The following is a 14,012-nucleotide window of genomic DNA, read 5'->3' as shown; positions in this document are numbered from 1 at the left end:
TGCCTTCCAGCATTCAACACCATAGTTCCCTCCAAGCTCATCATTAAGTTTGAGGCCCTGGGTCTCAACACCCCACACTGTGCAATTGGGTCCTGGACTTCCTGACGGACCACCCCCAGATGGTGAAGGTAGGAAACAACATCTCCACTTCGCTGATCCTCAACACTGGGGCAACACAAGGGTGCGTGCTGAGCCCCCTCCTGTACTCCCTTTTCACCCATGACTGGGTAGACATGCACGTCTCCAACTCAATCATCAAGTTTGCAGACGACACAACAGTAGTAGACTTGATTACCAACAACGGCGAGACAGCCTACAGGGAGGAGGTGAGGGCTCTTGGAGTGGGGTGAAAATAACGTCTCACTCAACATCAACAAAACAAAGGAGATGATCGTGGGGAGCACACCCCTATCCACATCGACGGGACAGCAGTGGAGAAGGTGTAAAGTTTTAAGTTCCTCGGCATACATATCACTGACAGACTGAAATGGTCCACCCACACAGACAGCGGGCTGAAGAAGACGCAACAGAGCCTCTTCAACCACCAGGAGGCTGAAGAAATGTGTCTTGTCACCTAAAACCCTCACAAACTTTTACAGATGCACAATTGAGAGCATCCTGTCGGGCTGTATCATCGCCTGGTATGGCAACTACACCGCCCACAACCACAGGGCTCTCCAGAGGGTGGTGCGTTCTGCACAAAGCATTACTGGGGGCAAACTACCTGCCCTCCAGGACACCTACACCACCCGATGTCACAGGAAGGCCAAAAAAATCATCAAGGACAACAATCACCCGAGCCACTGCCTGTTCACCCCGCTATCATCCAGAAGGCGAGATCAGTACAGGTGCATCAATGCTGGGACCGAGAGACTGAAAAGAAGCTTCTATCTCAAGGCCATCAGACTGTTAAATAACCATCACTAGCACAGAGAGGCTGCTGCCTACATACAGACTTGAAATCATTGGCCACTTTAATAAATGGAACACTAGTCACTTTAATAATACCACTTTAATAATGTTTACATATCTTGCATTACTCATCTCGTATGTATATTCTGTATTTTATACGATCTATTGCATCTTAGCCTATGCCGCTCTGACATTGCTCATCCATATATTTATATTTATATATTCTTATTCCATTCCTATACTTAGATTTGTGTGTATTAGGTATTTGTTGTGGAATTGTTAGATATTACTTGTTAGATATTGCTGCGCTGTAGGAACTAGAAGCACAAGCATTTCACTACACTCGCAATAACATCTGCTAACCATGTATATGTGACCAATAACATTTCATTTGATTTATCCACTTAGCAAAATGTCTTGTATTATTATGCTACACTCCCAGGCATAAATACGCAGAAGAGAGGGCGAGGGTTGTGGGTTGAAGTTGCACAAATATATTTTTTGTTTTGATGCAAAATAACCCTTGAATATCGAATGGAAACGAGGGGTTAGAGTCGTGTTCTAGACTTGCAGACACCCACTGGGAACACAATTCAGTGACCGTGGTCCACACTCTGTTTTTATCCAGTCCAATTATACTGTATCTGAGTCACTGTATCTGAATGTTGATTTGCTCTTTTGTCGTAGAGTTCTGCATGCAGCTTTGAGTCTTTATGGCCAATATGATTCTACGACACTCAGACAGACATAAACAAGCATGCTGTTGTGATAAACAAAATGCAGCAGCTTATTTGAGTGCAGTGTTTATGCTTTACAAGTGTTATCTCTGTTACTGTCAATGGAGACAGAAGGTCCCTCATATTTGATTTAATCAATAAAGCCTTGGTGTTCCCACCTTAGACTAATAGATGTATGGAATAACCGCAGCATTAGATAATGTACGTATTGCACACCTTGACCTCTGTAGCAAGTTCTTCTTCCTGTTTCTTACTTCCTCCTATTGTAAATGGCTGACCAACTGTTCACACCAGTGCATACAATAGATGATAGACGCATAATTCAGTGTGCATTATACCCTCTGAATTGAGAATCAAATAGCTTGATGGTCCATGTTATTACCCTCTTAAAACAAAGTCTATATGATCGGGATGGGGTACGCCAATTGAACATGTGATTATTATTATTTTTCTTTTCTTTTTTCTTCACATTTTCAAACAGTCCATTTATATTTTCCAACGGGGCTATACATTTGGGTGATGTTTTTTTCTTGCCTGAGTAGCCCCGTTTCACTGCCAATCTAGTGTTCAGCAAAATAACAACACAATGTCAAATACAGGTAGCCTAGTCAAATAATTAACATCCAATCACATTAAACGTTACTCTCTCGCGGGAATTCCACTTAACAGTCCATATGTAGCCAAACGTAGCTGCTGCTCATGTTGGTATCTGTACTGATGCTGCAAAAGCCATGACAGGGGGACATAGTGGAGTGGTAATGCGTGTGCAAGCAGTTGCTCCCGACACCACTTGGGTACACTGCAGCATCCACCGAGAGGCTCTTCCTGCCAAGGGAATGCTTGACAGCTTGAAAGATGTTTTGGACACTACAGTGAAAATGTAGTTGTTAAAGCAAGGTGTATTGCTCTTGTGTATTTTCTGCACTATGCAATGATATTGGCAGCGACCATGTAACGCTTTTACAACATACAGAAGTGCGCAGGTTATCAAGGGGCAAAGTATTGCCACCTTTTTTTAAATTGAGAGACGAGCTTAAAGTTTTCTTTACTGACCATATTTTTCACTTGTCTGACCGCTTGCATGATGATGAGTTTCTCACACGACTGGCCTATTTGGGTGATGTTTTTTCTCGCCTGAATGATCTGAGTTTAGTATTGTAATAGAATGTAGAGGAACAAGCTAAACTAAGAAAAAAATGCTTAATTCCCAGGTATTTTTCCCGAGACATTAAGGTCATAGTGGATGGTAATGCAATACACACATCTGAGCAAAAATATTCAATATGCGGGACAAAATTGAGGCTTTTAACTCAAGCTTACGGACTATGTCAAATGTGATATAGCGAAGCACCTGAATGAGTTGGATGCGCAATTACCCAGGTACTTTCCCCAAACCGATGACATGAACAGCTGGATTCGTTATCCCTTTTCTGCCCTGCCTCCAGTCCACTTACCGATATCTGAACAAGAGAGCCTCATCAAAATTGCAACAAGCGGTTCTGTGAAAATTGAATTTAATCAGAAGCCACTGCCAGAGTTCTGGATTGGGCTGCACTGAGTATCCTGCCTTGGCAATCACGTACCTACGTGAGAGTAGATTCTCGGTACGCACTAGCATGAAAACTAAATACAGGCTTGGACTGTGTGTGGAAAATGATTAAAGACTGCGACTCTCTCCAATACAACCCAACATTGCAGAGTTATGTGCATCCTTTTGTTATGTTGTAATCTATCTGAGTAAGAACTCCACGGACACTTAAACCAACTTCATTCTTCCCAAAGGATTGAACAGCTGAATCGACAAAAGCACTGATATTTAACCCTTTGTCCTAGGCTGAGTCCCCTCCTACACATCTGAACAGCCAATGCATCTCTGTTGCTATACAGAACCTTAGTGATACCTGTTCTTCCTCACTTCATCTGACCTGACCTCTGCCCCTAAGTGCTCACTCCTCCCCAACTCACGGCTGTCATGTTGACTCGTACCAGACTGTCTTTCCTCCTCCCATAGGAACCCCGATGGCTAACAATGACACATCCTGACATAATGTAAACATTATAAATTAGCGTCTCTCAGTCAGTGAAAGGAATAAGTATATTTCATGATTTCATAAGTCAAGAAATCAGAATCCAACACTTTTAAGCACACCCTTCTCACTAACCCGTGGTGAGTTATTCACAATTTTTTTATGAACAAATAAGGTCTATATGTAAGACGGTTAAATAAAAAGCAAAATTATTGATAATTATTATATTATTATTTGTGCCCTAGTCCTATATGAGCTCTTTGTCACTTCCCACGAGCCAGGTTATGACAAAAACTCATACTTATTCTTATGTTTAATAAATGTATCGTATAGTGTGTGTGTGTGTGGTAGGCTTACAATGATGACAAAAAACAACATTTGAGAGTGCGTTGACCCGGGTGCTAGAGGGGGTACACAGCTGGAGGTGGAATGTTTGAAGGGGTACGGGACTATAACAAGTTTGGGAACGACTGCAATCCATTGAAGCAATATTTCTTGGAGTCTCCTTCATTCATTCCGATACAACAATTCACGTTCTGTACACACCTTGGTTGTTGGTTGTGAGCAGAAAGTTGTGCCATTGAATCACTAACAATGTAACATACCGTTGTTTGAATACCATTAAACACAGAAATAGATACTGGTGAAACTGAAAACAGGTCATACAGTTTATTCCCAGGGAGGGGTAAGATGTGTTCACAGATAGCGTGTTCTACCGCCTTTGTAATGATTTAGGATCCTTTTTCAGATAAAATCTGAAAGGAGAGAGAGAGAGAGAGAGAGAGAGAGAGAGAGAGAGAGAGAGAGGGAGAGAGAGAGAGAGAGAGAGAGAGAGAGAGAGAGAGAGAGAGAGAACACAGTAATAGAGACTTTGTGGGAGGGAGTTTGAGCATAGGGAGAGAAAAACAGGAACAAGGTTGATAAGACGGTTCCAAAGTTCACCTGCAGCACACCTGGGGATGGGTGCTCCTCTCCCTAAGCTGGTCAGAGATGGTTCAGGTCGTGGATAGGATATCCTATGAAGCCCAGAGCCGCTCACCAATACCCAGAGGATTGGGACTTGGTCTCTCCTTGTGTCTTCATTGATTTTGGACCTGGACCATTCTTATTTTCTTCCTTTGACTGGAGTCGTATTTACTACACATCACATGGTGGGTTCTCCCTGAGGAAATCAGGACAGTACAGACAGTGGGAACGGGATTTTAATCTCACTCTTCTTACTCCTCAAGCCCAATGGATATGTGGCCTAGGAAGGTCATAGTGCTACTCCTGTACTGCTATGGTGAGTTTAATGGGGCACTACTGATCTCCTGTTTGATTTGGATGAGTGCACTCTTTTGTAGGTATAAACCTAGACTTACACCCCAAATGCCAACCCTATTTCCTAAATAGTCTACTGGGCTCTGGACAAAAGCACTGCACTACATAGGGAATAGGGTGCCATTTGGGACGCATCCCTAAAGTCTTTGTTTCAAATGTAGTCATCAATTAATTAGATGTAGTGAGGCTCTGGAGGTTTCCCCTCAGTTCTAATCAAGGTCTTGGTGGATAAAGAGTAGTGAACCCTTTGTGGACTTCACTCATTCTAAATTGTAGCGATCAATGGAAAATGGATCCACGGGCATTTGAGTGCTCCATGAGTGGTCTATTATATCGACTACATTTATTATAGAGGATATCAAAATGCTAATGTTGAAGGGAGTCGAGACTGTGTATCCTTTTCTGGTCAGTGTCAATTGCGCAACCTGTAATCTGCATGAGACATGACCAGATGCACTGTGACGTAAAGTGGTGTACATACGTAGCTGATGTTTTAAAAGGGAAAGGTTAACCATGCATACATTGTTCCTAGTGTACTTATATTGCAGTGTAGTGAAAATCCCACCCGTTATGTAGTTGGATGGAAATGATCCAACCATTATGTCGAAAGGATGTTGAACATAATAATAAACCACATTCATCAATTACACTCCAACATTGTGAGTAAAAAAGACCTGTACGTCTCTAGAGGATATAGTGAAGGTAGCGAGCCTTCCATCACCTCTCAGTATGACTATAATGAACATGTCTAACTTGCACCATTATTCCATTATGGCGACCAATGTACTAGCATTCATTTATTGAAGCAAGCAGATCAGGGATGTCAGGGTGGTACCAAGGCATATGCTGTGGGTATTGTGTATATCCCAACTACCAGTAGACCTGATCAATTATAAGAGTATAGTCAAAGAATTACTCCGTAAAAGGAGGAATGCATTTACTCAATTCAACTAGTAGGATGTATTAGTCATGAAATACTTAACACTCAAACAATTGCAGTGTACATTATATACATGATACACTACAGACTAATCAGAGTAAATTACTATCACCAATAGGCTAAGGCTTAACGTGGTTACACTTGTCTTCAATTCAGAATGATCTCTAAGAGTTCTCAAAATATGAACAAATTTAATGTCCTTTAACCAAATTCAAGCATGAAACACACATTCAACCTGAATGAACATTTCTTTGCACTTTGCTAGTAAAACAAAAGACAGGAAAACACACCCAGATTCTAATCTAATCAACTCAATGTAGAATAGAGCAGAGCGCCACTGTGTCGCTCCCTCTTTGAACTATCAGCCGTCCGATTAACAGAATAACTCAGTTTCCCTGTAACAATAAATCCATAGCACTTACAGCACAGTAAAACATATCAAAATGCATTGCTCTTTATGAACTCTTGAAACAATCCAAACATGACAATTTAACTCACAATAACATTCATTTAGTCGATTTCACGTTTTCATCTGTCTTCACACCTCCTAAGGTCTCCGTGCTCCCAGGGTTCTGTTGGAACGTCCCTCCCCAGAGAAATCCACATATAAGGTGTGTTTAAACCCTGTGATAGCCCACAGATGGTCAGCCATCCAAGCAATGTCATAAACCATGATTGAGTCATCACGCTACGCCTCAGCACCCGCAATTCACGAGTATCACCTTTTCTTATTCTTCCACTACAGTTTCTATCTTATTATTGTCCTGATATGACTGGCAAAAACCTCTTGAGGAATTAAGGTTGTCCTATAATGGACACTGTATTTTTTTAAATTAAACATCCCTTTGTGGATGGGCCCTACTGACACAAACTGTTGCTTTTGTTTCATCCTATTCTCACTCAAATCAAACAATTGGCTTGCTTCCACATGTCCAGCTGCTTATGTTCCCTCCTCTGTAGTCCAGGAACAATTACACATTTTAGTTCCTGCTACCAAAGAAACGAAGCCCAGCTCACATAATCCTTGTTTGAGTTTGGCCCGCAGCTGCTGTGAGTGGAGCAAGCGTATCTCGAGTGAGGCAGATCCTTTGACAGAGGCTGTTGTTGTGAGCATGTCACATGGGTCGTGACAATGTTGAATAATAGAGCAATGGTTTTTGTGTACTGACTAGCGAGACGTTATGCTATGAATGCTATTCGCGAATGGACAGTCTCGAGTTAACTTTCCCCACTGTCTTTCTCTTTATCTATAGGATGTTCCGCCATTGGTGAAGGGAAGCCATGCTTCATCTCTAGGAATTTCAACACTGTGCTCCACTGGAACAAGCTCGACAGCCCAGATGAGGGGGTCCTTTACAGTGTCCATTACAAAAGGTGAGAGACAGGAATACAGTGGTCACCTTTTCACCTTTCAACCCAACAGCATATTTATGTGCCTAGGCTAGGGTGACCTAGGGTGATATGTGACTTATGTCAGCAACATTTTGTGCTGAAACACAGAACTATGCCTCTGGGAAGAGACTGAGTGTGTGTGTGGTGTGTGTTTAAGTTGAAGTGTCATTTTCTTTCTCTCAATGCTCCTTTTCAGCATCATTGTCCCTATTGCTGCCCCCATCGTTATCCCCATTGTTTCCCCCATTGTTTCGGATATGGTGCATTGATCTTTCAATTTGCCGCTCCACCTACTGCCATCAGCCTTGAAACTATGGTGCTACTGTACTTCTCCATGCTGCAGGTTGAGCTCCACTGACTGGGGCAAGCCTTAGCAGACAGGCTCTGGCCCGTGCATTACCACAGGCCTCACTCTGTTTCCCTGCACACCACAGGGATAAATCTGTGAAAAAAATTGCCTGTTAAAATGTACGTTCAACTTTACAAATGACACTCAGTTCACCTGTGGCTATGTGAGGCAAATGTTTTCATCGCAATCACTCACTGCCTCTTTGAGATCCTTTGACCAAGTGGAAACGTCAGCTCATCTAATTGCTCATGACATCGTCTGACGGGCAAATGTCAAGTGCCACACCAATCACATTGATTTGTCTCTCCGAGACTGTCACCTGGAATTGCTCGCGTGTCCTTATTCAAGGCCTCATAGCGCCACCATCAAATCAGTTCAGGAAAAGATTGGCCCTGATCATGCCCACTCAATATCGGTTCGCTGTTTGACACACTATCCTTTAGCTATTTTTAAATGAGGAAGTATGGGACCTATATAAGACACCTATTTCGTAACTCTGTTGTGCTATTTGTGGTTTAGCAAGCTAAGTTGCCTCACGCACACCCTGAAAGGCAAGACATTTACAACATGTGATATGTCATGATAAAGGCTCATGCATGCTTATAACATGTTAAAAAGCATTGTAACTGCAGGCTTCGAGTAAAGTGTTACTCAGTATTTTTTCAAAGTGCAACATAAAATTTTGGCTAAGGGTTCCCTCCATAGTGTGTTTTATGTTTGATCATGTTTTTGTTGTGTTCTTTATAGACACGGAGAGCCATACAAGCCGAAGATTGAGTGCCAGAACATCACCACTCTTTCTTGTGACCTCACTGCAGAGACACCATACATCTATCAAAATTCCTACTATGCTGAGGTTTTCGCTGACAGTCACTCACTAGGCCGTATAGCACTGTTTAAACCTCTGAGAGACAGTAAGCAATTTCCTCTCTTTTATCCTACTCTTTCTAGATTGGGATGTTCTTTGATTATGTGTTGGCTCAGAAGGCAGAATCCTTAGTTGTGATACATACACATAGCCCCAACTTTCTGTTCATATTCCCTAATGACATCAATATATGTTTCCATGAAAGCTTATGTTATTCACCAATTATTCTAGCGAGCATTTGGCCCATGCTAAAAGGGTTTGTCCTCTTTTCTTTCAGATTGTCACTAATTCGTTATTTTCCTTAGTCTTATTCTCACTCTTTATTTGTCTTTTACATGTCAGCTGTCCTTGGGCCACCCAATGTGTCTGTGACCCCCACAACGTCATCTTTAAAAGTGACTGTAACCCTACCGTTAGGACCGGATAATAAGACTCCCATCGAGGAGATGTTCAATAGTACCAGCTTTTCCTACCATGACCCTCCAACCTTCTATATCCTCAACATCACTCATCCTAGCTGGGCAGCACAGGTGACTCTCTCGCGTGTACTGCTCACACGCATGCATGCATGCATGGACGCATGCAGACACACACACACACACACACACACACACACACACACACACACACAGAATACACAAACATGTTCTAACTGCTGACTCTTTTTTTCACAGGTCCATAAAGACACAACTGGAGAGTTTGTCCTCAACCATCTACAAAACAACAACGTAAAGTACTGTGGCTATGTGGTCTACACCCCGACTAGAGAAATGTACCGAAATGCCAGTGAGAGCCGTACATTCTGTGTGGCATTACCAGGTGAGGTCATCTGGTGTCCCTCAAGGCTCTGTATGTATGCACAAGCTGGTCTCAGAGCATTTTGTGTTATTTTGTATGAAAATCCGAGGCGCTCCATTTAGTATGATATGTTACGTTTCGTATTGTATGTATTAATTTGTGGCTGTCCATCACCCATGTCGTATGATATGTTATGAATTGCAATTTGTATTTTATGTTCTGAATTAGAAAAACTTACAATATGTTATGAACTAGCTAGGTGGCTAATGTTAGCTAGCTGGCTACCGTTAGCTAGGCTAGGGATTAGGGTTAAGTTTAGGAGTTAGGTTAAATTGTTACGGTTAGGGTTAGGGGAAGGGTTAGCTAACATGCTAAATAGTTGCAAAGTAGCTAAAAAGTAGTAAATACTTGAAAAGTTGTTAATTAGTTCAAATGCTCAAGTTTTCCTTGACGAGATGTGAACTCGCAATCTTTGGTTATAGAGCCACTCATCCACCACGACCAACCACCTTACTTTAGTTTCGTTTTGTAACCATACCAAAAGTAACATGTCATACTAATTTGAGTGTCCCGGATTTACATTTACATTGTTAAGGGTATTCCTGCTGCTGACTATATAAAGGCTCACTTCCTGGAGACAAGACTGAATGGAGCCGCTTACTTACGCATCCTTGAAACTACTGTACTGACCTCACAGACACGCCCACACTTTTAATTTATTTAACCTTTATTTAACTAGGCAAGTCAGTTAAGAACAAATTCGTATTTCCAATGACAGCCTAGAAACAGTGGGTTAACTGTCTTGTTCAGGCGCAATTGACAGATTTGTACCTTGTCAGCTCGAGGATTCAATCTAGCAACCTTTTGGTTACTGGCCCAACCGCTCAAACCAAGCTCTAACCGCTTGCTCTATAGTGCTGGCAATTTACAACCTATTGGCCTGTTTCCAATAGGCTCTGAGAGTGAAGCAGCTGTATTGCCACTACTGAGGTGTAATAGAAGCAATCTTCCCCTATCCAGGTGAACACTGGCTGCTGTTTCCCTGGTTCCTCCTCTTAGGGTGTCTGCTACTTGGTTCCTTCCTGTTACCGGTGGTGGTATGTCGTCACTATGTGAGAAAGAAGAGTACAGAAGCCTTGGTAGGAAATGTAGATTGGAGATTTCGGCATACATGAAGGAGTGCCAGTTCCTGATACTGGAAATACAGGCCTCCAGGCAAAACTTACAGTAACACGTGTATGAGAGGCCTCAATAGGGAGCAACCGAAACAGAGTTTAATCTCAGCCAGCAACACGCAATACATTCAGCTCTTTTCTACGGCAACACCTGACTTAGAACAAGGCACAATGTGTAACATTAGTTACAATAAAATGTTATCTCTTTGCAATTTACACATGCACTGATTTATGATGAAATGATTTAACTTTACCATCATTCATTTTCTCTTTAAATGGCCGCATTTACCAATCTTCCCAAAGTTGTATCTGTTTTATTCCATTTCCTCTCATATGCTGAGAAATCATACCCTTTTAATCAGTTGTATCACTGTAATTTGCATTTCATGCCAAGAACTGAAAGCAATTACAAAAGAATACAGCAGTGTTGTTTCAGTGGAGCTCATTTCATTCTTGCCATGAAAGTTGTTCAGAATTATAATTGAACAAGTTAAAGAATCAAATACATTTTGGTTTGACATACATTGTAACCCCTCAATGATTCCAAGGTTTGGTGGGTGGAGAGGGGGTCATAGAGGTGTTTCAGTAATAGTTACGTAAACGAAATCCTCTTTCTCTTCTTCACAGAAACTGACAACAAGCAACGTCCCACCTCCAATGTGGCACCCTCCAGGAGCCATCACGTACTCCATTGCCAAGTCGTATCATTACCCTGTAGGGTTCTCCTACGGTGACCTGAAGACTGGTAAACTCCAGATGGGGCCAAAGTTCACCAGCAGCGGATCTGGGTCCTATTCCCCCCAGGACGAACCCTCCTCCATTGTCCAGCCCAGGCACTGTGACACCTACATGGGCCAGCAGGGTCCACCCCCAGAGCACTCCAACAACAGCACCCAGTCCTCCACCAACTATTGCATGGTCGTAGTGCAGGTGGCTAATAAAGGTGTGGAGGAAGAATGCCATCGCCATCCAAGACAACATCAACTCTCCATGGTCATCTGAATCCAGTGACCACAAACCCAGTTGGGTTCAAGGTGGCCCAGTTTTGTTTTCGCGTGGAGCACCACCTGAGCCGAACCGGTGTGTTGGAGACAGGAAATCAACAGGGCACCCCCTGGTACTGCCCACATTGCGGCGTATTGATGGCCTACTGCAGTTGTCCACTTTGCTGCTCCAGCCAGAGACACAGAGTGCCATGGCCAGCATGGCACTGCCTACCAACGCTGAGGGGCAGCCCCTTTTGTGGGACCTAGACAGCACTGGGCAAGGGGCATCACTATTGTCTGATCTGGTCACCACGGGGGAGACAGAGTGGTTGGACCCTGGTACAGGGAGAGAGGAGGAGAGAATAATATACACCCCGATCTCTCCAATGTGTTTCAATAACTCCAATGACTCACCATCTCACTCCATACCTCCCATCAACCTTGCAGACTGCGAGACCTCATCAATGACATTCTTGTCTGGTTACAAACAACACTGGGTACCCCTTGCCCCTCTAGGGCTAACAGCAGAGGATAACTTTGGGATTTCCTCATATGCTCCACAACAGGCTTGGATTGATCAGGAGGAAGAAGCGGAAGAAGGAGAGGAAGGAGGAGATGAACGAATCCGTGAATTCTTTCTGGGAGGTTGGGTGGTACAAATTCTTTAGCTCCCTAAAATAATCTTAAGGGCCTTTGTGCATGTTCACTCTGTTCGCGTCCCCAATGTACGTCAGAGACAAGTTCCGTCTCAGCGAGTCTTCACAAAGTGCAGGGAGAAGTTGGAAGGAGCAGAGAGAGGGTTTTGGCGGCGGTGCAGAGTGGGGCTTTCACGGTTCCGCTCCTGCCTGCTATGGAGCTTGTGATTCAGAAACAAGAACAGGATTCTACTCCAGTATCCAGCACACATGGTCCCCTCAATGGAGTCCTACTGAATCTGAAAGCTATAATTTTGGCCCTTTTTTAAACATTATGACTAATGTAGGACGTAGGATCAAGTGTTGTAAAAACTTTAGGATCAAGGATATAAGATCAAATGCCGTAAAATAGATGTGTGTACATTATATTGTGACGCTCTATTTAATTTGCATACTGTGCAACAGTTCCAGCAATGGGCTAGTTCTACCAATATATGTGTGCACACATCTACACACATCTTAATGTACACGAACGTGTTCATTTAAATCGTGACCGTGAAGTTTCTGTTTCATTTGAAGAAATGAAATGGACATCCGTGATTCAAGCTGGGTGGCATAAGGTGGTAAACAGCCAGTCCTCTTGTGTCACAATGTCATCGGCACAAAGCTTTTCATTTCATCATACTTTGTCTCATTATTTATTGTTTCTTGTTCTTCATATTATCCGTGTTCCACGTTATGTGCACCACAATGCTGAAGAAAATATGACTGACATTTTCACGAGTTTTATAGCAACAATTGAAATTCGTATTAGCATTGAAGGTGATGCACTGTATACATTTCTAAAAATATTATTGTCAGAAATACAAAAAGGGGCAGCGTGAGTTAGGTGAGAAATGTGTCAAATGACTTCGTTGAGTGTTTGGTCTTCGAAGTATGTGACCTCAATAACGTCTAGTCATTGTTTGCTGCCCTTTTGAGGTGATGAAATTACAGGACAGGAGACAAAAGGGTTGGTAATTCTTTACCAGGGTGTGTTGGTTATGGTACTCTGGTGAGCTACTAACACCAAATGGCATGTGGTATCTAAGTGAAACTACCTATGCTATTAGTACACTTTGATATATTAATGGGCTAAAACACTGTTAAAACTGGCAGGTATTCCTAGTTGATGCTGTGATGTGTATCACATATTCAACATATATGTACAGTATAATACTGATTTGTTTTTATATGGGTCACTTTTATAACTAATATGATTGTGAATTTGATGTTTTCATTAAAAGGTAACTATTGTGTTACTGAACTGGTTGATCCCATCATTGCTGTCAAAAGGCACTTTAGCGAACATGAGCTTCAGTACCATTAGTAAGCAGGGGAAGTTGAGGGGAAGTCTTGATGGGCTGACATATCGAGTGTTTTTTCTAAGAATTGCTTGACTTCTAAGAATATTCTTTACTTAAAAAAAATATATATTGATTAGTGTAGATTAGTGCCAGTGTGAATATCAAGACGTTTCACTGCTGTCTCACTGAAAGGCTCACCAGCAGTGTTATTCCTTGTCATTATAACCTCCCTCACAGCCATGTCAACCAATGAGGTGGTTTCTGCAAACAAAGGTCTCAGAAAGGAATACAGTGTGTCCTCCTCCACCCATATACTGTGTATTAGATGACTCAAACAATAAAGTGTCAGCTGGTGGGATATTGATACTGCCAAAGTACAGTGTGGCTGCCGGTTGCAATGTTATGGTTTCTGTACAACCAACTGTCAAACTAGGCAAAAGGTAAGATTGGGAGAAGTTCAGGGCCCATATTCATAAAGCATCTCAGAGTAGTAGCTCTGATATAGGATCAGGTCCCTCTGTCCATAA

The 14,012-nt window shown here is 42.4% G+C and overlaps 1 protein-coding gene across 2 annotated transcripts; it reads left to right on the top strand.

Moving 5' to 3' along the window:
• Positions 1–4,582: 4,582 nt before the first annotated feature.
• LOC112223055 (interleukin-10 receptor subunit beta) lies at positions 4,583–13,440 on the top strand. 2 transcript variants are annotated; one of them, XM_024386006.2, is made up of 7 exons: positions 4,583–4,958; positions 7,190–7,310; positions 8,425–8,591; positions 8,888–9,075; positions 9,220–9,364; positions 10,364–10,440; positions 11,146–13,440. In XM_024386006.2, exons 1-7 carry the CDS (start codon positions 4,910–4,912, stop codon positions 11,518–11,520), a joined length of 1,122 nt encoding a protein of 373 aa, XP_024241774.1. In that variant the 5' UTR covers positions 4,583–4,909; the 3' UTR covers positions 11,521–13,440. The 2 variants fall into 2 exon arrangements, with proteins under 2 accessions (XP_024241774.1, XP_024241773.1); XM_024386005.2 differs by having other exon boundaries at positions 10,364–10,482.
• The last annotated feature ends 572 nt before the right edge of the window (positions 13,441–14,012 follow it).

The sequence above is a fragment of the Oncorhynchus tshawytscha genome, linkage group LG23, assembly GCF_018296145.1.
Source record: "Oncorhynchus tshawytscha isolate Ot180627B linkage group LG23, Otsh_v2.0, whole genome shotgun sequence".
Lineage (NCBI taxonomy): Eukaryota > Metazoa > Chordata > Actinopteri > Salmoniformes > Salmonidae > Oncorhynchus > Oncorhynchus tshawytscha.
The sequence above is the reverse complement of the archived record's forward strand: the minus strand, read 5'-3'. Positions and strand labels throughout refer to the sequence as shown.